Genomic DNA, 27,031 nt, shown 5'->3' with positions numbered 1-27,031 from the left:
TTTTACTTTCCGAGATAATGTTCTCGCCTTCCACACATTCTTCAATGCTCCCAGAACCTTTGCCCTCCCCCAGCCTGTGACTCACTTCCATGGTTCCATCTGCTGTTAAATCCACTCCCAGATATCTAAAACACTTCACTTCCTTCAGTTTTTCTCCATTCAAACTTTCCTTCTAATTGACTTGTTTCTCAACCCTGCTGTACCTAATAACCTTGCTCTTATTCACATTTACTCTCAGCTTTCTTCTTTCACACACTTTACCAAACTCAATCACCAGCTTCTGCAGTTTCTCACCCGAATCAGCCACCAGCACTGTATCGTCAGCAAACAACTGACTTGCTTCCCAAGCCGCCTCATCCACAACAGACTACATACTTGCCCCTCTCTCCAAAACTCTTGCATTCACCTCCCTAACAACCCCATCCACTAACAACCATGTGACCCTTTTGCAAACCGACATTCACTGGGAACCAGTCACTTTCCTCTCTTCGTACTCGTACACATGCCTTACATCCTCGATAAAAACGTTTCACTGCTTCTAGCGACTTGCCTCCCACACCATATCCTCTCAATACCTTCCACAGAGTATCTCTATCAACTCCATCATATGCCTTGTCTACATACAAATCCATTTGTTTTTCTAAGTATTTCTGACTTACATTCTTCAAAGCAAACACCTGATCCACATATCCTCAACCACTTCTGAAACCACACCGCTCTGATGCTCTGTACATGTCTTCACCCTCTCAATCAATACCCTCCCATATAATTTCTCAGGAATACTCAACAAACTTATACCTCTGTAATTTGAACACTCACCTTTATCCCCTTTGCCTTTGTACAGTGGCACTATGCATGCATTCCGTCAATCTTCAGATACTTCACCATGAGCCATACATACACTGAATATCCTTACCAGCCAGTCAACAACACAGTCACCCCCTTTTCTAATAAATACCACAGCAACACCATCCAAACCTGCCACCTTGCCGGCCATCTTTCGCAAAGATTTCACTACCTTTTCTCTGTTTACCAAACCATTCTTCCTGACCCTCTCACACCACCTCGACCAAAACACCCTATATCTGCCACTCTATCATCTAACATATTCAACAAACCCTCAAAATACTCACTCCATCATCTCACATCACCATTACTTGTTATTACCTCCCCATTAGCCCCCTTCACTGATGTTCCCATTTGTTCTCTTGTCTTACACACTTTATTTACCTCCTTCCAAAACATCTTTTTATTCTCACTAAAATTTAATGATACTCTCTCACCCCAACTCTCATTTATCCTCTTTTTCACCTCTTGCACCTTTCCCTTGACCTCCTGCCTCTTTCTTTTATACATCTCCCAGTCATTTGTACTACTTCCCTGCAAAAATCGTTCCAAATGCCTCTCTCTTCTCTTTCACCAACAGTCTTACTACCTCATCCCACCATTCACTACCCTTTCTAATCTGCCCACCTCCCAAGTTTCTCATGCCACAAGCATCTTTTGCGCAAGCCATCACTGCTTCCCTAAATACATCCCATTCCTTCTCCACTCCCCTTACATCCTTTGCTTTCACCTTTTTCCATTCTGCACTCAGGCTCTATGGTTCCTCACACAAGTCTCCTTCCCAAGCTCACTTACTCTCACCACAGTCTTCACCCCAACATTCTCTCTTCTTTTCTGAAAACCTCTACATATCTTCACCTTCACCTCCATAAGATAATGATCAGACATCCTTCCAGTTGCCCCTCTCAGCACATTAACATCCAAAAGTCCCTTTCATGCACCTATCAATTAACACATAATCCAATAACGCTTTCTGGCCATCTCTCCTACTTACATACGTATATCTTGTTTTAAACCAAGTAATCCCAATCACCAGTCCTTTTTCAGCACACAAATCTTCAAGCTCTTCACCATTTCCATTTACAACACTGAATACCCCATGTACTCCAATTATTCCCTCAACTGCCACATTACTCACCTTTGCATTCAAATCAGCCATCACTATAACCCGGTCTCGTGCATCAAAACTTCACTCAGTTGCTCCTAAAACACTTGCCTCTCATGATCTTTCTTCTCATACCCAGATGCATAGGTACCAAATTACCATCTCTCTCCATCCACTTTCAGTTTTACCCATATCAATCTAGAGTTTACTTTCTTACACTCTATCACATACTCCCACAACTCCTGTTTCAGGAATAGTGCTACTCCTTCCTTTGCTCTTGTCCTCTCACCAATCCCTGACTTTACTTCCAAAACATTCTGGAACCACTCTTCCCCTTTACCCTTAAGCTTTGTTTCACTCAGAGCCAAAATATCCAGGTTTTTTTCTCAGACATACTACCTATCTCTCCTTTTTCCTCATCTTGGTTACATCCACACACATTTAGACACCCCAATCTGAGCCGTCAAGGAGGATGAGCACTCCCCATGTGACTCCTTCTGTTTCCCCTTTTAGAAAGTTAAAATACAATGAGGGAAGGGTTTCTAGCCCCCCTGCTCCCGTCCCCTTTAGTCGCCTTCTTCGACACACGGGGAATGCTTGGGAAGTATTCTTTATCCCCTATCCCCTGGGATAATCTAAGCAATACTTTTTAATATAAGGGTAATGCTTCTTGATTTCTTACCAGTATTACAAGGCTCACTCTTTTTTACTTGCCACACATTTTAGTCATGATTGGTGAATTACAGCCATAAACCACTCGTGGAACTTTGCAGTTAAATGCATCTCTTCCTTAAGTGATTGAGGGCATTACACCAAAACACTGACTCGGGCAATGTTATAATGGGCTCATCTGTATGCTGTTTGGTTCACCAAGCACAGATTTGCTCCACATGCATTTTTGCAGGAGTGTCAGTGGTTTCTGCCTACTTGTGTTTACACCTTGAGTTAAAATTCACTTTTTAACAAGGTTGTATCATTGTCAGTGGATAAAAAGGGAGTGCTGTTATATAAGGGAATTGCTCACTCCAAATGAGATTATTGCTTCCTAGCAACTGATTGTAGTGCAGCATTGAAGCTGAAGAAGCCTCTTAAAATTAATTGCATAATATGATAATTAAAAAGAACTGAAATTGATCTATACAGATGAAGAAACAGAGGATAAAACTCACAGAATTTCCTCCCGTTAATATTGTTACACTGGCCAAAGTAAACATTGATCCATTAATTGCTTAAAGATTCAAGTTTTCCTACTTTAGGGTAATGCTCCTTACCAATGGATTTATTAAAATCAGGATGGAAGCAGCTTGGTTGTTATTAATTGCAAAACAATGAACTTCAGTTAAAGACTGGACAATTATCTACATTATGTTACAATGTATGAGATAGAAATTAATAAAGATCCTAGATCCCAAAAGTGTGTAATCTTATTATGAAATAAATATGTGTTCTGTCACTGTTTTCTTTTTTGTTTTAGTTTATACCAAAATAAAATTACTTCAATTTTGCAGGGTGACGCGCCAAACTCGATCTCGTAAGTAAGCCATCGAGATGATAGTACAATACAGTGATCAAGTACCTGGCATGATTTATGGTAACATTAAGGGGAATCTTCTGCATCTGTCTTTGTGATTTCTATATCTTTTATGTTCTTTAGTGACTGTTTTTCTTTCTTTTTCTGAAAACTAATTCAGTTTGTGTGTAATGAATAAAACTTTAAAGCATATTACTATGGTTAAGATTTTACTTGTTCAAAGACATAACATTACTAACAAGTTTACTTTTAAAATGTAGCACTCAGAAAAGTTTATTATGGACCATGAAGTATATTATTATTATAAACAACTCCAGCACTGAGGCTACAATCCACAGAAAAGCAAGGATATTATGGACACCTTCAAAGGTCCTTGCTGAGACTACTGTACTCTTTTTTGTTCCCTTACAATGGTACACCCTCACTGAAGATGACTTTTTATGTGCAGTGAAACCTCTTCCAGCCTCCAACTTCTGCAATTTCTCACACGAATCAGCTGCTGGAGCTGTATCATTGGCGAACAACAACTGACTCACTTTCCAGGCCCTCTCATCCCCAACATACTGCATACTTCCCCTCTCTCCAAAACTCTTGCATATACCTCACTAATCACACCATCCATAGGCTAATAAAGCAACCATGGGGACATCACACAGCCCTGTCGCAAACTAACATTCACTGGGAACCAATCACTCTCCTCTTCCTACTCATACACATGCCTTACATCCTGGGTAAAAACTTTTCACTGCTTCTACCAACTTAACTCCCACACCATTATACCCTTAAAACCTTCCACAAAGCATCTCTATCAACCCTCTCATGTGCCTTCTCCAGATCCTGAAATGCTGCATACAAATCCATATTGTTCTAAATATTTCTCAAACACATTTTTCAAAGCAAACACCTGATCCACACATCCTCTACCCCTTCAGAAACCACACTGCTCTTCCCCAATCTGATGCATTGTACATGCCTTCACCCTCCCAATCAATACCTTCCCATATAATTTCCCAGGAATACTCAAACTTTTGCCTCTGTAGTGTGAACACTAACCTTTATCCCCTTTGCCTTTGTACAGTGGTACTATGCATGCATTCCACAAATGCTCAGGCCATCACAGTCACCTCCTTTTGTAATAAATTCCTCTGCAATACCATCCGAACCTGCCACTTTCCTGGATTTCATTTGCAGAGCTTTCACTACCTCTTCTCTCAACCAAACCATTCTCCCTGACCCTCTCACTTTGCACACCACCCCTACCAAAAAAAAAAAAATATATATATATATATATCTGCCATTATATCATCAAACACATTCAACAACCTTTAAAATATTTACTCCATCTCCTTACTTCATCACTACCTGTCATTACTTCCCCACTTAACCCCCTTCACCGATGTTCCCATTTGGTCTCTTGTCTTGCACGTTATTTACCTCCCATAGATAGGGTTGTAAGGAGGAGGGTGGATGTGTTGGAAATGAAATGTTTGAGGACAATATGTGGTGGGAGGTAGTTTGACCGAGTAAGTAATGAAAGGGTAAGAGAATTGTGTGGAAAGAAAAAGTGTGGGGTTGAGAGAGCAGAAGAGGGTGTGCTGAAGTAGTTTGGATATATGGAGAGAATGAGTGAGGAAAGATTGACAAAGGGGATATATGTGTCAGAGGTGGAGGTAACAAGGAGAAATGGGAGACCAAATTGGAGGTGGAAGGATGGAGTGAAAAAGATTTTGAGCGATCTGGGCCTGAACATGCAGGAGGGTGAGAGTATTCTTTCTCCCCTATTCCCAGGGGATAATATAAATATATATGTGAGGCCTGGATGTGGATAGGGAGCTGTGGTTTTGGTGCATTACACATGACAGCTAGAGACAGCACGAAGGAATGTGGCTTTTTATATCTTTTCCTGGCACTACCTTGCTGAAGCAGGGGTTGCGATGCTGTTTCCTCTGGGACAGGTTGGCACCAGGAGTGGATGAAGGCAAGCAAGTATGAATATGTACATGTGTATATATGTATGTATATGTTACTTCTGCCTTTATTCATTCCCATCACTACCCCACCACACATGAAATAGCATTCCCCCTCTCCCCTGCGTGGTAGCACTAGGAAAAGACAAAAGGCCACATTCGTTTACACTCGGTGCATTCCACATGACAGCAAGAGACTGAGTGTGAACGAATGTGGCCCTTTGTTTATTCCTAGCGCTACCTTGAGGGGGGATGCTATTTCATGTGTGGTGGGGTGGCGATGGGAATGAATACAGGCACCAAGTATGAATATGTACATGTGTATGTGGGTGGGTTGGGCCATTCTTTCGCCTGTTTCCTTGTGCTACCTTGCTAACACGGGAGACTGACAAAGTATAATGAATAAATAAATGTTATTTCTGTCTACTGTTTCTCCCATTTTGCCAAAAGGCAGGGCTAGTGCATAGTGCTCAACACAGGAAAATCTAGGGTTAGAAAGAATGAGCTGTGTAAGTGTTGTCAAGTGTTATGTAGGACATGAGACTGTATGTTTATGGAGAGAATACCAGTAGTCCACATGTGGGTTTGGCAGAAAGAAAAGACAGCTAACTTGGTCACAGGAGTGCACTTTGACAACCACTGAAGCACTTGCTCACTATGCAGCCATCATTAACCCTTCCAATACCCAGTGGTTGTTGGAAAGAAAGCTATTAGGAGCAGTGAAGAGTTGTTGAGAAAGTAATGTGTGCAGTTAGGTAGAGTGGAGGATGAGTGGTTCTAGGTGAGGGAAGGTCTGTGGCAGGGGTGTGTAATGTAACCATGGCTGTTTTACTTGTTTATCGATTGGATAGTGGGGAAAGTAAATGCAAGGATGTTGGAGAAAGGTTGGAGTTTGCACTCTTTAGCGAGTGAGGGAACCTGAGGTGACTCGGTTGTTGTTTGCTGATGACACAGAAATGGTGGCAGATTGGCATGAGAAATTGCAGAAGTTTTTGTGGGAGTGTGTGTGAAAGGAGGTAATTGAACAATGTTGTATAGATGTGAGGCATGGGCTACAGATAATGCGTGGAAAAGGGTAGATTTATTGGAAATGGAATGTTTGAAGACAGTGTGCTGTGAGGTGGTTTGATTAAGTAATAAAAGGGTAAGAGAGAGATGTGGTAATAAGCCGATTGTGCTTGAGAGAGCTGAAATGGAATGGACATATGTAGAGAATGAGTGAGGAGAGGTTGACAAAGAGGATATATAAGTCAGAAGTGGAGGGGGACAAGAAGGGGAGACCAAATTGGATATGGAAGGATGCAGTAAAAGATTTTGAGTACTCCGGGCTTGAGCATGTAGGAATGTGAAAGGTATGCATGAAATAGATTAAACTGGAGTGATTTTGTACATTAGGGGCAATGTGCTGTTAATGGACTGAACCAAGGTGTGTAGAGAAGCGGAGGAAACCACGGAAAAGTTTGTGGGTTTTGGTTACGGATGGGGCTGTGGTCTGGTGTATTACACATGACAGCTAGAAAATGGATGAGGCCTCTTCTTCATTTACTATTGACGCTAATTTGGGGAATGGCTTATAAATATGTAAAAATGTTGTTTTGATTATATTTGCTGTTATCTGCATAAGCAAGGTAGCATCAAGACTAGATGACTGTGCCCTAAGAGGAAAAAAGCCTCACCTGACCCCTTGCACTGTTACTTGTACAATTAAGACACTGAACATTTAATGTTAAGTTGCCTTACACTCTCCTTATACAGACATATACACAATGTTAATACACTTTATGGTCTGTGGTCTTGCCCAGTGGATATGGCTGGTTTCCTGAGAACTTTGGGGGTCCCTTGGTAGAAAGAGGCTCTTAGGGTAGGAAGGTAGTTGTTACCATACTTTGCAAGTGAAAATTCATTATTAGTGATGCTGTATCATCATCAGTTGATGAAACAGAGCATGTTCTCTTAGATGAACAACTTTTTTCAAAGGAGCCCATGCTGACCCTGAAACTAAGTGTTGCACAGACTTGAATCTTGCAGGGTTATAGCCTCAGGGGCCCTTCGTGAAAGGGGGTCCTTGATTTGGCAGTTCCTGCAGCTTTGAGGGTGTACTCTACAAAGAAGGGAAAGCAGTAAGCGTTCATTGTGGACCTTCCTGCTCCATAAGAGTGTGTCACATCCCAGTTTCTTGTGGAATGTGGCCTTGCAGTGAGTCATAGGGCTTAATAATAATACAATGAAACCATCACTTCTCTGTTCTTTGAGTTCATTCATTGGAGATAGTTTGTTAGCATATACTGTAATATTAAATGGTCTCACTATTAACAAATACCAGTACCTGAACTTGCATTTTGTAATGTTGGTACATTATTTTGTGTGCAACCTGTACAAAACAAGAGATAAAGCTGCATAGTGAAAACAATTGTTTTTTATTCTTTGTGTATATGCTGAAAACCACAACAAACACAACTTCATTAATGCAGAAGCACCAAAAGGAAAAGGAAACATGGGAATCCATAGCACTTTCATGTATTACCATATCTTCAGAGGACTAGTTACAGATCTGAAGATGATGTAATACAAGAAAGCACATAGGATTCTTGAGTTTCCTTTCCCTAGTGGTGTTTCTGTATACATGTATACAGGTCAACAGAAATACACATAAAGTATTTGAATTTTATATGTTTACAAATATCTATTTTAACTCTGGTTTTTAAAATGTTTATAAATATCTATTTTAACTCTGGTTTTTAAAACCATGTAGTATACTTCATATTAAGGTTTATTGTAAGTTAATCTGTCGTGCTGAATGACAAAAAATATTAATGCATGTAGATAGTGGTAATAAATACTATACCTCAACAAGTCTTTCATTATCATGAAAAAAAATAAAACTCTTTAAGAGGATCTTCTATTCAACTAGTGATGAAGACTGTTATTAGAGTATATATCTAAATATCAAAAGATAATCTGTTTCTCAAAACAACAAGGCAAGAGGCTAAGAAAAATACCAACCCTAGAAATATAAGTAATTTGTCAGTATTTTCTCTTCGCCCATACTTGTTTAAAATTTTCCTTGCCTGTCCAATGACAGAGCCCATGGTCTTCAGTTCCTCCTGTGTTGCATCAATACATTGTGATCCTTCCACTGTAGGAAAAACAGGAAATTTGCTTAGCACCAAAAATTGACACTGCAACACTTTATCCTATGCTTTTGGGCAAAAGTGCAAATACACTTCATTATAAACCCCCATTCAACCTAAACTGCTTTCTCATGAAAAGGCACACTACACTATTTACTTTCTCATGTCTCTAAATACAAACCTCGTATTTTTTATGAAGGTCAATTTACTAAAACAACATAGCAAAACCCAATATCACATCTATGATAACCTATAAGATAATGCCAATGCTATGAGGCAGAACTAGTTCATAGTGTTTCCATGTATCCTGCTTGTTTTATAACTGATAATTAAGTTTGTCTAATTTCACTGGGGGAAACACTGTAGGGGTTCATCATATTTCTTGCTGTACACTCTAATACTATTACTGTTTGGTGCTTTCTGATATTTTACTATAGGTTTAATTACTCCTTCCAATCTGTAGGTAATTCAAAGCTTTTTCTTTCAATCCTTGTATGTATCACTATGTACAAAATAATAAAACTTTCTTGACAGTACACAGTTCAAATTCTTTTAGACATTCATGACTATTCCAAAATACCATTCCTCCAGCTTTACTTTGGTTTCTGAATTCTCTCCTGCTTATTAACACTGATACGAGAGACATCCAGTCCTCCCAGTATACCTAAGGTGAAGGAAGCAAGTACAGTCTGCCATCATTTGGGCAAAAATACTGGCATAACTATTAATTTCGTGATGCTGTTTTTGGTCTCATGTCTCGTTTTACATATCTTTTTTTCATAATGGTTCCCCTAAAATATTATATACACAACATTAACTCTCATAACCATGATGTGAGCTGTGTAATACAGATGCTCCCAACTTACAACCATCCATACATATGACTGGAAAAAATATGAATGAAAAAATATACGTAAATATAAAAATTATGCTTGGTCGTACGTATGCCAATGCTAACTGCTGTATGCATACAATAGTGAATGTCAAATGATCCGTCACAGTGTACATCACAGCATTTCTCTCAGTTACCATTCAGTAAGTGCACCTTATTCAAATGAATCTAAAGAATTTTCATGTATTAAACCCTAAAGAAGATGACAAGCAAGAGGAAATACCCATCACATGTTGAGGGATCTGGCAAGAAGCCAAGAAACACTCAATTTGGAATTAAAAATCAATGTAATCACCCAATGTGGATGAACAAAAAAATGTTAATGTAACTCCACATGACTTACAAATGTCCTATTCGATGGTCTCCACAAAAGAACAAAGAAATATACATGTAGCAGTGAAAGGTTCGGCAAGTATAAAGTCTACGACAATAACAAAGCAACAACATGGGCCCATCCAAAAAATGGAAAAGTTGTTGATGCTGTGGATGGAAAATCAAATTCAAAAACGTGAACCATTAAGCTTCCTAACAATTCAGGCAAAGGCTAAAAGTCTTTTTGAGAATTTGAAGGAATGACCAGTAGAGGATTATATTAAGAACTTTACAGCAAGTCATGGTTGGTTCAACTGATTTAAAACAAGATATAGGCTGCACAACATTCATGTCACTAGTGAAGCAACAAGTGTTGATGAAGGAGCTGCTAAAAATTCACTTTTAGAGTTTGGATGAATCAATCTGTGAACAAAATCTTAAATAAACAGCAAGAGGAAAAAACAGAATCAAATAATACAGCTGATTAATGAAAAATAAGGTAGCGGGCCAAACCAAGGCATGTGAAATGTCTTAAGTAAACCATGGAAAGGTCTGTGGGGCCTGGATTTGGACAGGGAGCTGTTGTTCTGGTGCATTATACATGACAGCTAGACAGTGTGAATGAATGTAGCCTTTTTTTTTTTTGTCAGTTTTCCTGGTGCTAACTCGCAGAAGCAGTGGGTAGCGATACTGTATAGTGTGGGGCAAGGTAACGCCAGGAATAGATGAAGACAGGCAAGTACATGTCTGTGTATGTATATGCTGATATGTATATGTGCATGTATGGGCATTTATATATATGTTTACATGAGTGGATGGGCCATTTTTCATCTGTTTTCTGGTGCTACCTTGCTGATGTAGGAAGCAGCGATCAGTGAGGAAAGATTGACAAAGAGGATATATGTGTCAGGTGGAGGGAACGAGGAGAAGTGGGAGACCAAACTGGAGGTGGAAAGATTGGAGTGAAAAAGATTCTGAGTGATCAGGACCTGAACATGCAGGATGGTGACAGATGTGCAAGAATAGAGTGAATTGGAACGATGTGGTATACTGGGGTCGATGTGCTGTCAATGGATTGAACCAGGGCATGTGAAGTGTCTGGAGTAAACCATGGAAAGTTTTGTGGGGCCTAGATGCAGGAAGGGAGCTGTAGTTTTGGTGCATTACACATGACAGCTAGAGAATGAGTGTGAACGAATGTGGCCTTGATTGTCTTTTCCTAGCGCTACCTTGCACACGTGTGGGGGAGGGGAGCGCCATTTCATGTGTGGCGGGGTGGCGATGGGAATGGCTGAGGGCAGCAAGTATGAATATGTACATGTGTATATATGTATTTGTCTGTGTATGTATACATTGAAATGTATGTATATACATGTGTATGTGAGTGGGTTGGGCCATTCTTTCATCTGTTTCCTTGCGCTACCTTGCTAACGGAGAAGACAGCAACACAGTATAATAAAATATAAATGAATAAATAATAATAATGATAATAATAATAATAATAATAATAATAATAATAATAATAATAATAATAATATTAACAATAATGTTTGAGGAAAGGAACCTGGATGTTTTGGCTCTGAGTGAAATGAAGCTCAAGGGTAAAGGGGAAGAGTGGTTTGGGAATGTCTTGGGAGGAAAGTCGGGGGTTGAAAAGAGAACAAGAGCAAAGGAATGAGTAGCACTACTCCTGAAGCAGGAGTTGTGGGAGTATGTGACAGTGTAAAAAAGTAAACTAGATTAATACAGGGAAAACTGAAAGTGGATGGAGAGAGATGAGTGATTATGGGTGCCTATGCACCTGATCATGAAAAGAAAGATCATGAAAGGCAAGTGCTTTGGGAGCAGCTGGGGAGAATGTGTTAGCAGCTTTGACACACAAGATCGGGTTATAGTGATGGCTGATTTGAATGCAAAGGCGAGTAATGTGGCAGTTGAGGGTATAACTGGTGTACATGGGGTGCTCAGTGTTGTAAATGGAAAAGTGCTGAAAAAGGACTGATGATTGCCCCTCTTTCCAAAACTCTTGCATTTACCTCCCTAACAACCCCATCCATAAACAAATTAAACAACCATGGAGACATCACACACCCCTGCCGCAAACCTACATTCACTGAGAACCAATCACTTTCCTCTCTTCCTACACGTACACATGCCTTACATCCTAGATAAAAACTTTTCACTGCTTTTAACAACTTTCCTCCCACACCATATATTCTTAATACCTTCCACAGAGCATCTCTATCAACTCTATCATATGCCTTCTCCAGATCCATAAATGCTACATACAAATCCATTTGCTTTTCTAAGTATTTCTCACATACATTCTTCAAAGCAAACACCTGATCCACACATCCTCTACCACTTCTGAAACCACACTGCTCTTCCCCAATCTGATGCTCTGTACATGCCGTCACCCTCTCAATCAATACCCTCCCATATAATTTACCAGGAATACTCAACAAACTTATACCTCTGTAATTTGAGCACTCACTCTTATCCCCTTTGCCTTTGTACAATGGCACTATGCACGCATTCCGCCAATCCTCAGGCACCTCACCATGAGTCATACATACATTAAATAACCTTACCAACCAGTCAACAATACAGTCACCCCCTTTTTTAATAAATTCCACTGCAATACCATCCAAACCTGCTGCCTTGCCGGCTTTCATCTTCCGCAAAGCTTTCACTACCTCTTCTCTGTTTACCAAATCATTTTCCCTAACCCTCTCACTTTGCACACCACCTCGACCAAAACACCCTATATCTGCCACTCTATCATCAAACACATTCAACAAACCTTCAAAATACTCACTCCATCTCCTTCTCACATCACCATTACTTGTTATCACCTCCCCATTTGCGCCCTTCACTGAAGTTCCCATTTGCTCCCTTGTCTTACGCACTTTATTTACCTCCTTCCAGAACATCTTTTTATTCTCCCTAAAATTTAATGATACTCTCTCACCCCAACTCTCATTTGCCCTTTTTTTCACCTCTTGCACCTTTCTCTTGATCTCCTGTCTCTTTCTTTTATACATCTCCCACTCAATTGCATTTTTTCCCTGCAAAAATCGTCCAAATGCCTCTCTCTTCTCTTTCACTAATACTCTTACTTCTTCATCCCACCACTCACTACCCTTTCTAATCAACCCACCTCCCACTCTTCTCATGCCACAAGCATCTTTTGCGCAATCCATCACTGATTCCCTAAATACATCCCATTCCTCTCCCACTCCCCTTACTTCCATTGTTCTCACCTTTTTCCATTCTGTACTCAGTCTCTCCTGGTACTTCCTCACACAGGTCTCCTTCTCAAGCTCACTTACTCTCACCACCCTCTTCACCCCAACATTCACTCTTCTTTTCTGAAAACCCATACAAATCTTCACCTTAGCCTCCACAAGATAATGATCAGACATCCCTCCAGTTGCACCTCTCAGCACATTAACATCCAGAAGTCTCTCTTTCGCACGCCTGTCAATTAACACGTAATCCAATAACGCTCTCTGGCCATCTCTCCTACTTACATAAGTATACTTATGTTACATACATACATACATATACATATACATATACATATACATATACATATACATATGCATATACTTATGTTCGCTGATGATACAGCGCTGGTGGCTGATTCATGTGAGAAACTGCAGAAGCTGGTGACTGAGTTTGGTAAAGTGTGTGGAAGAAGAAAGTTAAGAGTAAATGTGAATAAGAGCAAGGTTATTAGGTACAGTAGGGTTGAGGGTCAAGTCAATTGGGAGGTGAGTTTGAATGGAGAAAAACTGGAGGAAGTGAAGTGTTTTAGATATCTGGGAGTGGATCTGGCAGCGGATGGAACCATGGAAGCGGAAGTGGATCATAGGGTGGGGGAGGGGGCGAAAATTCTGGGGGCCTTGAAGAATGTGTGGAAGTCGAGAACATTATCTCGGAAAGCAAAAATGGGTATGTTTGAAGGAATAGTGGTTCCAACAATGTTGTATGGTTGCGAGGCGTGGGCTATGGATAGAGTTATGCGCAGGAGGATGGATGTGCTGGAAATGAGATGTTTGAGGACAATGTGTGGTGTGAGGTGGTTTGATCGAGTGAGTAACGTAAGGGTAAGAGAGATGTGTGGAAATAAAAAGAGCGTGGTTGAGAGAGCAGAAGAGGGTGTTTTGAAGTGGTTTGGGCACATGGAGAGGATGAGTGAGGAAAGATTGACCAAGAGGATATATGTGTCGGAGGTGGAGGGAACAAGGAGAAGAGGGAGACCAAATTGGAGGTGGAAAGATGGAGTGAAAAAGATTTTGTGTGATCGGGGCCTGAACATGCAGGAGGGTGAAAGGAGGGCAAGGAATAGAGTGAATTGGAGCGATGTGGTATACCGGGGTTGACGTGCTGTCAGTGGATTGAATCAAGGCATGTGAAGCGTCTGGGGTAAGCCATGGAAAGCTGTGTAGGTATGTATATTTGCGTGTGTGGACGTATGTATATACATGTGTATGGGGGGGGTTGGGCCATTTCTTTCGTCTGTTTCCTTGCGCTACCTCGCAAACGCGGGAGACAGCGACAAAGTATAATAAAAAAAAAATATGTATGTAAGTAGGAGAGATGGCTAGAGAGCATAATTGGATTATGTGTTAATTGATAGGTGCATGAAAGAGAGACTTTTGGATGTTAATGTGCTGAGAGGGGCAACTGGAGGGATGTCTGATCATTATCTTGTGCAGGTGAAGGTGAAGATTTGTAGAGGTTTTCAGAAAAGAAGAGAGAATGTTGAGGTGAAGAGTGGTGAAAGTGAGCAAGCTTGGAAAGGAGACTTGTGTGAGGAAGTATGAGGAGAGATTGAGTGGAGAATGGAAAAGGGTGAGAGCGAATGACGTAAGAGGAGTGGGAGAGGAATGGGATGTATTTAGGGAAGTAGTGATGGTTTGCACAAAAGATGATTGTGGGCAAATTAGAAAGGGTAGCGAGTGGTGGGATGAAGAGAAGAGAGGGGTGTTTGGATGATTTTTGCAGGGAAGTAGTGCAAATGACTGGGAGATGTACAAAAGAAAGAACCAGATCAAGAGAAAGGTGTAAGAGGTGAAAAAAAGGACAAATGAGAGCTGGGGTGAGTGAGTGAGTATCATTAAATTTTAGGGAAAATAAATAGATGTTTTGGAAGGAGGTAAATAAAGTGTTTGAGACAAGAGAACAAATGGGAACATCGGTGAAGGGGCAAATGAGGAGGTAATAACAAATAGTGGTGAAGCGAGAAAGAGATGGAGTGAGTATTTTGAAGGTTTATTGAATGTGTTTTATGATAGAGTGGCAGATATAGGGTGTTTTGGTCGAGGTGGTATGCGAAGTGAGAGGGTCAGGGAGAATATGGTTTGGTAGACAGAGAAGAGGTAGTGAAAGCTTTGAGGAAGATGAAAGCCAGCAAGGCGGTGGATTTGGATGGTATTGCAGTGGAATTTATCAAAAAAGTGGGTTACTGTGTTGTTGACTGGTTAGGAGGGAGGGATATTCAATGTATGTATGGTTCATGGTGAAATGCCTGAGGATTGGCAGAATGTATGCATAGTGCCATAGTACAGTGTTCAAATAACAGAGGTATAAGTTTGTTGAGTATTCTTGGGAAAGTATATGGGAGGGTATTGATTGAGAGGGTAAGGGCATGTACAGAACATCAGATTGGGAAAAAGCAGTGTGGTTTCAGAAGTGGTAAAGGATGTGTGGATCAGGTGTTTGCTTTGAAGAATGTAAGTGAGAAATATTGAGAAAAACAGATGGATTTGTATGTAGCATTTATGGATCAGGAGAAGGCATATGATAGAGTTGATAGAGATGCTTTGTGGAAGATTTTAAGAGTATATGGTGAGGGAGATAAGTTGTTAGAAGCAGTGAAAAGTTTTTATCGAGGATGTAAGGCATGTGTAGGAGTAGGAAGAAAGGAAAGTGATTAGTTCCCAATTAATGTCAGTTTGCAGCAGAGGTGTGTGATGTCTCCATGGTTGTTTAATTTGTTTATGGATGGGGTTGTTAGGGAGGTGAATGCAAGAGTTTTGGAGAGAGGGGCAAGTATGCAGTTTGTTGTGGATGAGAGGGCTTGGGAAAAGTCAGTTGTTGTTCACTGATGATACAGGACTGGTGGCTGATTTGACTGAGAAACTGCAGAAGTTGGTGAGTGACTTTGGTAAAGTGTGAAAGAAGAAAGCTGAGAGTAAATGTGAATAAGAGCAAAGTCATTAGGTTCAGTAGGGATGAGGGACAAGTTAATTGGGAGGTAAGTTTGAATGGAGAAAAACTGGAGGAAGTGAAGTGTTTTAGATATCTGGGAGTGGATCTGGCAGCGGATGGAACCATGCAAGCAGAAGTGAGTCACAGGGTGGGGGAGGGGGCGAAGGTTCTGGAAATGTTGAAGAATGTGTGGAAGGCAAGAATGTTATCTCGATGCAAAAATGGGTAAGTTTGAAGGAATAGTGGTTCCAACAATGTTATATGGCTGCACTGCATGGGGTATAAATAGGGTTGTGCGGAGGAGGGTGGATGTGTTGGAAATGAAATGTTTGAGGATAATATGTGGTGTGAGGTGGTTTGATTAAGTAATGAAAGGGGTAAGAGAGATGTATGATAATAAAAAGAGTGTGGTTGAGAGAGCAGAAGAGGGTGTATTGAAATGGTTTGGTCACATGGAGAGAATGAGTGCGGAAAGTTTGACAAAGAGGATATATATGGCAGAGGTGGAGGGAACGAGGAGAAGTGGGAGACCAAATTGGAGGTGGAAGGATGGAGTGAAAAAGATTTTGAGCGATTAGGGCCTGAACATACAGGAGGGTGAAAGGCATGCAAGGAAAAGAAAGAATTGGAATGATATGGTATACCATGGTCGATGTGCTGTCAATGGACCAAACCAGAGCATGTGAAGTGTCTGGAAAGTTTTGTGATGCCTGGATGTGGAAAGGGAGCTGTGGTTTCGGTGTATTACACATGATAGCGAGTGACTGAGTGTGAACGAATGTGGCCTTTGTTTTTTCCTAGCACTACCTCATGCACATGTGGGGGGAGGGGGTGTCATTTCATGTGTGGCGGGGTGGTGACAGGAATGGATGAAGGCAGCAAGTACGAATAATGGGAAGCATCTGTATTTGAAAGGTTATTTAAAATTACCTGCTATACCAATAACACAACATGCATATTAACACTAGTGTATCCTGTTTTACCCCTTTTTTTTTCATGCATTTGTTTGTAAAGGATTGGTTACTCTATTGTGTAATACATATCAGATAGTAAATCTTCAAATGACATTGCCATTACTAAGCAAGTTTAGTGAAGTGCTTGCTATCAACAGCATGCAAATGTTAAGGATTAATTATCAATTTGTGACACTTCATTCTTTTATGTAACTGTTCATAAATGAATGCTTTACGACATTATATACCCCACATATAATCAATATTAAACATGTGTATATATGTATATGTATGTATACGTTGAAGTGTATAGGTACGTATATGTGCGTGTGCGGGCATTTATGTATATACATGTATATGTGGGTGGGTTGGGGCCATTCTTTCATCTGTTTCCTGGCACTACCTCGCTAACGTAGGAGACAGCGACTAATAAACAAATATAAATATAAATAATAATAATAATCATGATACAAATTGAATAGGATAAGAGAAAGCTGTACAGGCATACGAATTCTACATGCCATGCTGACATACGTCTGACTTACATCCATTTCAAGATACGACCATTTGGTGAAAATGGAACTCAGATGTATAATGGGAAGCATCTGTATTTGAAAGGTTATTTAAAATTACCTGCTATACCAATAACACAACATGCATATTAACACTAGTGTATCCTGTTTTACCCCTTTTTTTCATGCATTTGTTTGTAAAGGATTGGTTACTCTATTGTGTAATACATATCAGATAGTAAATCTTCAAATGACATTGCCATTACTAAGCAAGTTTAGTGAAGTGCTTGCTATCAACAGCATGCAAATGTTAAGGATTAATATCAATTTGTGACACTTCATTCTTTTATGTAACTGTTCATAAATGAATGCTTTACGACATTATATACCCCACATATAATCAATATTAAACATCACCATTAAGGCGAGTTTGTTGAGTTGTGTACCGCTACTAGTGTGTAAATTCTTATGATATTTTGTCATGCTGTTTTTGGTCTTCCACTGGTTTTTTGACAATTGTTTTTCAATGACTGTTTTAATACATTATATATGCCAAACAGAAAATCTTAAGACTACATCGCCATTACATAAGTCCCTCGCTAACTATTGGGGTTATGTCCCTAAAAGACCCAGGTGGTTGGCCTATGGAAAAGGGTTAGGGGAATGACCCATGAAATACCTTAAATCCTGTAACAAATACTTCAGAGTTAAAATTAAGCACATTATACTCCAAATACAAAATGCTTTTCCATAAAAGTACAAAGAAATGATGTACAAACCTATGAGGTAATGATATGACTGCATCATACTACCAATCATACTGTACTTCCATTCTCAAACAAGGCAATCTTCCAGCTATCTACTTATCTATCTGTATCTCTGACACTCGTTCTCTTCTGGAACTCCCGACAAGCCGGCGGCATGGCAAAAGTCTCCACTTATCCCTGTCCTTACATGCCTCCTTTGTATACACTATTCCATGCATTCTTCCCCAACTTCTCTCCCACTCTACTTCCCCATGTCACAGGTGGTCATCCTCTCACACCAAACCCTTTAAATGTGCTACCATACACTCTTCATACACTTCCCATCTTGCAGTATTTCCACATGTTCAAGCCACCTCAAAGTATTACATTTTATCTACTCTACCAATCCACATTTCATTCTGTTTGCATTCCCTACCATATAAAATCTTTCATACACCCTCTGTTTCTTTCTTCATGCCATCCAGTCATAGCTCATGCTCCTCTCAAACAGCTCATTTCCAAAGCCTGAATTCTTGACCTCAGGGACCCATTCCATGCTCATGCTTCAGCTGCACTTACATGCTTACACATCTATCTATATTTCAGATGCCTGTTCCCTCCAAGAACCCCCATCAAGGGGAAGCCATGGGAAATGAGTCTCCACTTATTCCTGTCCTTACATGCCTCCCTTGCATACACCATTCCACCCATTCTTCCATCATTTCTCTCCCTCCAGTATTCCTCCACTTTATTTGTTCATGTTACATATCTACCCCTCATTATTTTATTAAGGCACTGCACCACAGGTCTCTTCTACCCTGTATTACTCTCATATCACCAAACTTACCAATAATAGTTCCCAAACAAATGGCAAACAAATGGCTACCTCGACACTCACCTCTGCAACATGTGTGGTTACAACCCTCCTGCCTCTTCCTAGAAATGGTGGTTTGCCATACTGGGCCACAAGGAGCCCACGGCCAAATGAAACTCATCCAATGCATGGCAAAATTTTGGTGAAGCCATGGATAATCAAAATCTGGTGTCATGGTTGGTAAATTGGTATACACATTACTCTATACATGTATACTCAAAGCCACGGTAAGCAAGGGGCCTCTGTTCAAGGTAAGTTCATCGAGAAGCGTACTATCACTATGCCTAAATGTTTGACAATTATCAATCCGTGATGATGTTAAGTTTGTTTTTCTACTTAAAATCCCTAATAAATGTTTGCTACACAACAAACTGTAATGTTACACCAACATTGCCATTACAAAGTGAAATTGTTGATTGCTACGATACATTCATTGCTACAGGGCTTGCTGAACCAGAGTCATGTTATATAGCCATATAGAAAGTGGCAAGGCAGCAGGTTTGGAAGGTATTGCAGTGGAATTCATTAAAAAAGGGGGTGACTGTATTGTTGACTGGTTGGTAAGGTGCCTGAGGATTGGCAGAATGCTTGCACAGTACCATTGTACAAAGGCAAAGGGGATAAAAATGAGTGCTCAAATTACAGAGGTTTCAGTTTGTTGAGTGTTCCTGGGAAATTATATGGGAGGGTACTGATTGAGAGGGTGAAGGCATGTACAGAGCATCAGATTGGGGAAGAGCAGAGTGGTTTCAGATGTGGTAGAGGATGTGTGGATCAGATGTTTGCTTTGAAGAATGTATGTGAGAAATACTTAGAAAAGCAAATGGATTTGTATGTAGCATTTATGGATCTGGAGAAGACATACGATAGAGTTGATAGAGATGCTCTGTGGAAGGTATTAAGAATTTATGGTGTGGGAGGTAAGTTGTTAGAAGCAGTGAAAAGTTTTTATCGAGGATGTAAGGCATGTGTACGTGTAGGAAGAGAGGAAAGTGATTGGTTCTCAGTGAATGTTGGTTTGCAGCAGGGGTTGTTTAATTTGTTTATGGATGGGGTTGTTAGGGTGTTGAATGTAAGAGTTTTGGAAAGAGGGGCAAGTAAGAAGTCTGTTGTGGATGAGAGAGCTTGGGAAGTGAGTCAGTTGTTGTTCGCTGATGATACAGCGCTGGTGGCTGATTCGGGTGAGAAACTGCAGAAGCTTGTGACTGAGTTTGGTAAAGTGTGTGAAAAAAGAAAGCTGAGAGTAAATTTGAATGAGCAAGGTTATTTGGGTTGAGGGACATCTCAACTGGGAGATAAGTTTGAATGGAGAAAAACTGGAGGAAGTGAAATGTTTTAGATATCTGGGAGTGGATTTGGCAGTGGATGGAACCATGGAAGCGGAAGTGAATCATAGGGTGGGGGAGGGGGCAAAAGTTCTGGGCGCGTTGAAGAATGTGTGGAAGTCAAGAACGTTATCTTGGAAAGCAAAAATGGGTATGTTTGAAGGAATAGTGGTTCCAACAATGATATATGGTTGCGAGGCGTGGGCTATAGATAGACTTGTGCGGAGGAGGGTGGATGTGCTGGAAATGAGATGTCTGAGGACAATATGTGGTGTGAGGTGGTTTGATCGAATAAGTAATGAAAGGGTAAGGGAGATGTGTGGTAATGAAAAGAGTGTGGTTGAGAGAGCTGAAGAGAGTGTTTTGAAATGGTTTGGTCACATGGAGAGAATGAGTGAGGAAAGATTGACAAAGAGGATATATGTGTCAGAGGTGGAGGGAACGAGGAGAAGTGGGAGACCAAATTGGAGGTGGAAAAATGGAGTGAAAAAGATTTTGAGTAATCGGGGCCTGAACATGCAAGAGGGTGAGAGGCATGCAAGGAATAGAATGAATTGGAACAATGTGGTATACCGGGGTCGACATGCTGCCAATGGATTGAATCAGGGCATGTGAAGCGTCTGGGGTAAACCATGACAGCTAGAGAATTAGTGTGAACAAATGTGGCCTTTGTTGTCTTTTCCTAGCGCTACCTCGCGCACATGGGGGGGGGGGGGTATTTCATGTGTGGCAGGGTGGCAATGGGAATGAATAAGGGCAGACAGTATGAATTACGTACATGTGTATATGTGTTTAAGTCTGTGTGTGTATATATATGTATATGTTGAGATGTATAGGTATGTATATGTGCGTGTGGACGTGTATGTATATACATGTGTATGTGGGTGGGTGGGCCATTCTTTCGTGTGTTTATTTGTGCTATCTCGCTAACTCGGGAGTCAGCGACAGTATAATAAATAAATAAAATAAATAAACAGAAAGCGGGAAAGATTAGCCTGCACTTCAAACCGTAACACAATCCAAGAGATGCAAAAAGGTATGCACTATCAACTGACAGATAAATCTTTAGAAATTTTATGAAAGCTGCGCTAGATTTATGCCAGCGTATGTGATTTGGATTAACCATTGTTGTGTAATCCACATGCAAGTGTTAACTTTTACGTTAAAGCACAAATTAATTCAATTTTGCTTCTTATGTATATAGTGAACATTTTCATCATCATTGTTCTATCTATTCCAGTGAAAGTTTTCAATACTTGATAAAAGTATTCTTAAATGGGGTCTTCAAAATCCAACTTCACATTCATGAAGACTCTTTAGATATGTGATATCTCTGTCCAAGCTTTTTGGTGAAATTTTGTTAGATATTGCCATTATGCCTCCTACACTAAAGACTATCCGATATTTTAACGTGTAGGGTGTCTGGGTCAGGGATAGAGTCATGGTAGGTTTTGGAGATAAGAGATGATGTGGAGAAAGCTTTGTACAATATGAATATGGCTGGAGTGGATGGTATAGGGGTGACGGTGTTGTTCATCAGTTTGCTAGGATTTCCAAATGTAGAAGGGATAATGGTGAGGTGCCTGAGGAATGGCAGAATGCAAGTATAAAGCCACTGTATGAAGGTAGTGGAATGTACATATAAAGTCACCATGTAAAGGCAAGGAGAAAAGAGGTTACTGTTCAGATTACAAAGGTATAAGTTGTTGATTACAGCCAGTGAGTTGTGTGGAAGAGTGGCAATTTGAGGTGGTGGTGGCATGTAAAGAGCATCAGATTGGGGAGGAACAATGTGGTTTCAGAGGCGATTGAGGATGTGAGGATCAGATGTTTGCTATGAAGAACTTGTGTGAGAAAAGCTTAGAGACACTGCTGGATTTCTATGTGGCATTTATGGATCTGGATAAAGCATGTGATTTCGTTGATAGATATGCTCTGTGGAAGATGCTTGAAATAAGTGGTGTGGGAAGAAAGCAATTTGAAGCAGGGAGGAGGATTTATCAAGGGAGTAAAGTGTATGTGTAGGCAGAGAAAAGGGCAAATGGTCCAGATTAACATGGGTCTACAGCAGGTGTGTGTGATGTCATGAAGGCTGTTTAATTTGTTTATGGATGAGGGAAGCGAATGAAGGGCCTTGGAGAAAGGAAGTTATACAGTTTGTTGGGGGTGTGGGTGCCTGAGGGGTTAGTCAGTTGTTTGTTGATATAGCAGAGAAGGCAGATTTGAGTTAAGGAACAGCAAAAGTTGGTGTCTGAGTTAAAGGAGAAAGTTAGGTTTAGGAGTGAAGAGAGAAAAATTATCTGGCCTGTGAGTTTGAATGAAGAGAACTTGAAGGAAGTGAAGTGCTTTGGATATGTGGGAGTGATTATGGCAGTGAATGGATCCATGGGAGCAGTATTGAGCCATAGGGTGGATAAAGGGTAAAGGTCTAGAGCATACAGAAATATGTGGAAAGAGAGCAAAATAAAGGCAAGGTTTGATAGTATGGTAGTTCTGTTAGGGCGTATGGATGAGAGGCATGGGTCTCAGACAAAAATCTTAAAGAAGAGGGTGAATGTGTTGGCTAAGAAATGTTTAAGGAAAGTGGTGTGAGGAAGGTCTATCAGAGAAGAAATGATAGCATAAAAAAGAGATGTAGCACCAAGAGATTCACATATGAGAAAGCTGGAGAGGATGTCCTCAAATGGAATGAACATATATAGAGGATAAGTGAGGAAAAGATGACTGAGGTCATCCATGTCAGAAGTGAAAGGAATGAGGAAAATGGAGACCAACTGACTATTTAGAATAATATGCTGCATAAAAACAAAGGTCATTAGCAGCTGATATTTCTCCAACAAAATATCTAAAACTCTAAATGTAAAAAATATTTCATCATATCTTTAAAAAGATAATCAATATAATGGGTTTGAGAAAATTAAAATAACAAAATCCTTAAATTTACGATTGAAATTATCTAAATCATATCTTGTACAATATATTGGCTTACTTCAAAACCAATCAAATTAAAAATGTGACAATCTTGTCTCTATAAACTCATGAGGATAATATCTATTTTTCTTTTATCATACTTTGTCGCTGTCTCCCGCATTAGCAAGGTAGCGCAGGGAAACAGACAAAAGAATGGCCCAACCCACCCACATATACATGTATATACATACACGCACATATACATGCCTATACATTTCAACGTTTATTTATTCATTTATTATACTTTGTCGTTGTCTCCTCCGTAAGAGAGGTAGCACAAGGAAACACATGAAAAAATGGCCCAACCCACCCACATACAAGTGTATATACATACAAATCCATGCACATATACATACCTATACATCTCAACGTATACATATATATACACACACAGACATATACATATACATACATATACATACATGCGTAAAATTGTGATCCTTTCCAACATACATACAGATGTACATAATTCATACCCTCTGCCCTTATTCATTCCCGTCGCTACCCCACCACACATGAAATGACAACCCCCTCCCCCGCATGTGCACGAGGTAGCGCTAGGAAAAGACAAGAAAGGCCACATTCATTCACACTCAGTCTCTAGCTGTCATGTATAATGCACCGAAACCACAGCTCCCTTTCCACATCCAGGCTCCACAAAACTTTCCATGGTTTACCCCAGATGCTTCACGTGCCCTGGTTCAATCCACTGACAGCATTCCTTGCACGCCTTTCACCCTCCTGCATGTTCAGGCCCCGATCACTAAGAATCTTTTTCACTCCATCTTTCCACCTCCAATTTGGCCTCCCACTTCTCCTCATTCCCTCCACCTCTGACACATATATCCTCTTTGTCAATCTTTCCTCACTCATTCTCTCCATGTGAGCAAACCATTTCAAAACACCCTCTTCTGCCCTCTCAACCACACTCTTTTTATTACCACACATCTCTCTTAACCTTTCATTACTTGCTAGATGAAACCACCTCACACCACATATTGTCCTCAAACATCTCATTTCCAACACATCCACCCTCCTCCGCACAACTCTATCTATAGCCCATGCCTCACAACCATATAACATTACTGGAACCACTGTTCCTTCAAACATATCCATTTTTGCTTGCCAAGATAACTTTCTCAACTTCCACACATATTGCAACGCTCCCAGAACTTTCGCCCCCTCCACCACCCTATGATTCACTTCCGCTTCCATGGTTCCATCCGCTGCTAAATCCACTCCCAGATATCAGAAACACTTCACTTCCTCCGGTTTTTCTCCATTCAAACTTACCTCCTAACTGACATTTCAACGTATACTTACTATACATACACAGACATATACAGTATACACATGTACATATTATACTTGCTGCCCTCAGCCATTCCTGTCGCCACCCTGCCACACATGAAAAGGCACCCCCCTTCCCCCCACGCATGCGTGAGGTAGCACTAGGGAAAGACAACAAAGGCCACATTCATTCAAACTCAGTCTCTAGCTGTCATGTGCAATGCACCAAAAACACAGCTCCCTTTCCACATCCAGGCCCCACAAAACTTTCCATGGTTTACCGAAGACGCTTCACATGCCTTGGTTCAATCGATTGACAGCACATTGACCCTAGTATACCACATCATTCCAGTTCACTCTATTCCTTGCACGCCTTTCACCCTCCTGTATGTTCAGATCCTGACTGCTCAAAATCTTTTTCACTCCATCCCACTTCTCCTCGTTCCCTCTTCCCGACACATACATCCTCTTTATCAATCTTTCCTCACTCATCTCTCTATGTGACCAAACCATTTCAATACACTCTCTTCTGCTCTCTCAACTACAATCTTTATTACTACACATCTCTCACTCTTTCATTACTCACTTAATCAAACCATCTCACACCACATTTTGTCCTTAAACATCTCACTTCCAGCACATCCACCCTCCTCCGCATAACCCTACCTCAAAACCATATAACATTGTTGGAACCACTATTCCTTCAAACATACCCATTTTGCTCTCTGAGAGAACGTTCTTGCCTTCCACACATTCTTTAATGCTCCCAGAGCCTTTGCCCCTCCCCCACTTTGTGACTAATTTCTGCTTCCATGGCTCCATCCGCTGCTAAATCCACTCCCAGATATCTAAAACACTTCACTTCCTCCAGTTTTTCTCCATTCAAACTTACCTTCCAATTGACTCGTCCCTCAACCGTAATGAACCTAATAATCTTCCTCTTATTCACATTTACTCTCAGCTTTCTTCTTTCACACACTTTACTAAACTCAGTCACCAGCATCAGCAGTTTCTCACCCGAATCAGCCACCAGTGCTTTATCATCAGCAAACAACAACTGACTCACTTCACAAGCCCTCTCATCCACAACAAACTGCATACTTGCCCCTCTCTCCAAAATCTTGCATTCACTTTCCTGACAACCCCATCCATAAACAAATTAAACAACCATGGAGACATCCTGCACCCCTGCTGTAAACTGACATTCACTAAGAACCAAACACTTTCCTCTCTTCCTACTTGTACACATGCCTTACATCCTCGATAAAAACATTTCACTGCTTCTAGCAACTTACCTCCCACACCATATACTCTTAACACCTTCCACAGAGCATCTCTATCATATGCCTTTTCCAAATCCATAAATGCTACATACAAATCCATTTCTTTTTCTAAGTATTTCTCACATACACTCTTCAAAGCACACCTGATCCACACATCCTCTACCACTTCTAAAACCACACTGCTCTTCCCCAATCTGAAGCTCTGTAAATGCCTTCACCCTCTCAATCAATACCCTCCCAAATAATTTCCCAGGAATAATCAACGAACATATACCTCTGTAATTTGAGCACTCGCCTCTATCCCCTTTGCCTTTGTACGATGGCACTATGCATGCATTCCACCAGTCCTCAGGCACTTCACCATGAGACATACATACTTTGAATATTCTCACTAACCAGTCAACAACACAGTCATCCCCTTTTTTAATAAATTCCACTGCAATACCATCCAAACCCACTGCCTTGCCAGCTCTCATCTTCCGCAAAGCTTTCACTACCTCTTCTCTGTTTACCAAGCCATTCTCCCTGACCCTCTCACTTCGCATACCACCTCGACCAAAACACCCTATATCTGCCACTCTTTTATCAAACACATTCAACAAACCTTCAAAATACTCACTCCATCTCCTTCTCACTTCACCACTACTTCTTATTACCTACCCATTAGCCCCCTTCACCGATGTTCCCATTTCTTGTCTTCTGCACTTTATTTACCTCCTTCCAAAACATCTCTTTATTTTGCCTAAAATTTAATGATACTCTCTCACTCCAACTCTCATTAGCCCTCTTTTTCACCTCTTGCACCTTTCTCTTCACCTCCTGCCTCTTTCTTTTATACATCTCCCAGTAATTTGCACTATTTCCCTGCAAAAATCATTCAAATGCCTCTCTCTTCTCTTTCACTAACAATCTTTCTTCATCCCACCACTCACTACCCTTTCTAATCTGCCCACCTCCCACCTTTCTCATGCCACAGGCATCTTTTGCACAAGCCATCACTGCTTCCCTAAATACATCCCATTCCTCCCCCACTCCCCTTACATCATTTGCTCTCACCTTTTTCCAATCTGCACTC

At 40.6% G+C, this 27,031-nt stretch overlaps 2 protein-coding genes across 2 annotated transcripts in view; one reads left to right on the top strand and one right to left on the bottom strand.

The window, feature by feature from the left end:
* The window catches only part of LOC139762676 (uncharacterized), a 55,205-nt gene extending 46,903 nt beyond the window's left edge, over positions 1 to 8,302 (top strand). The window contains exon 6 of the mRNA XM_071687631.1: positions 3,460 to 8,302. Within this exon, the coding sequence (XP_071543732.1) occupies positions 3,460 to 3,490 (31 nt within the window). The 3' untranslated portion in view covers positions 3,491 to 8,302. The remainder of the gene's footprint in view (positions 1 to 3,459) is intronic.
* Sec20 (vesicle transport protein Sec20) overlaps positions 7,677 to 27,031 on the bottom strand; it is a 56,162-nt gene continuing 36,807 nt past the window's right edge. The window contains exon 6 of the mRNA XM_071687634.1: positions 7,677 to 8,585. Within this exon, the coding sequence (XP_071543735.1) occupies positions 8,389 to 8,585 (197 nt within the window). The 3' untranslated portion in view covers positions 7,677 to 8,388. The remainder of the gene's footprint in view (positions 8,586 to 27,031) is intronic.

The sequence above is a fragment of the Panulirus ornatus genome, chromosome 44 (genome assembly GCF_036320965.1).
Source record: "Panulirus ornatus isolate Po-2019 chromosome 44, ASM3632096v1, whole genome shotgun sequence".
Taxonomy (NCBI): Eukaryota; Metazoa; Arthropoda; class Malacostraca; order Decapoda; family Palinuridae; genus Panulirus; species Panulirus ornatus.
This window is presented reverse-complemented; position numbering and strand designations above follow the sequence as displayed.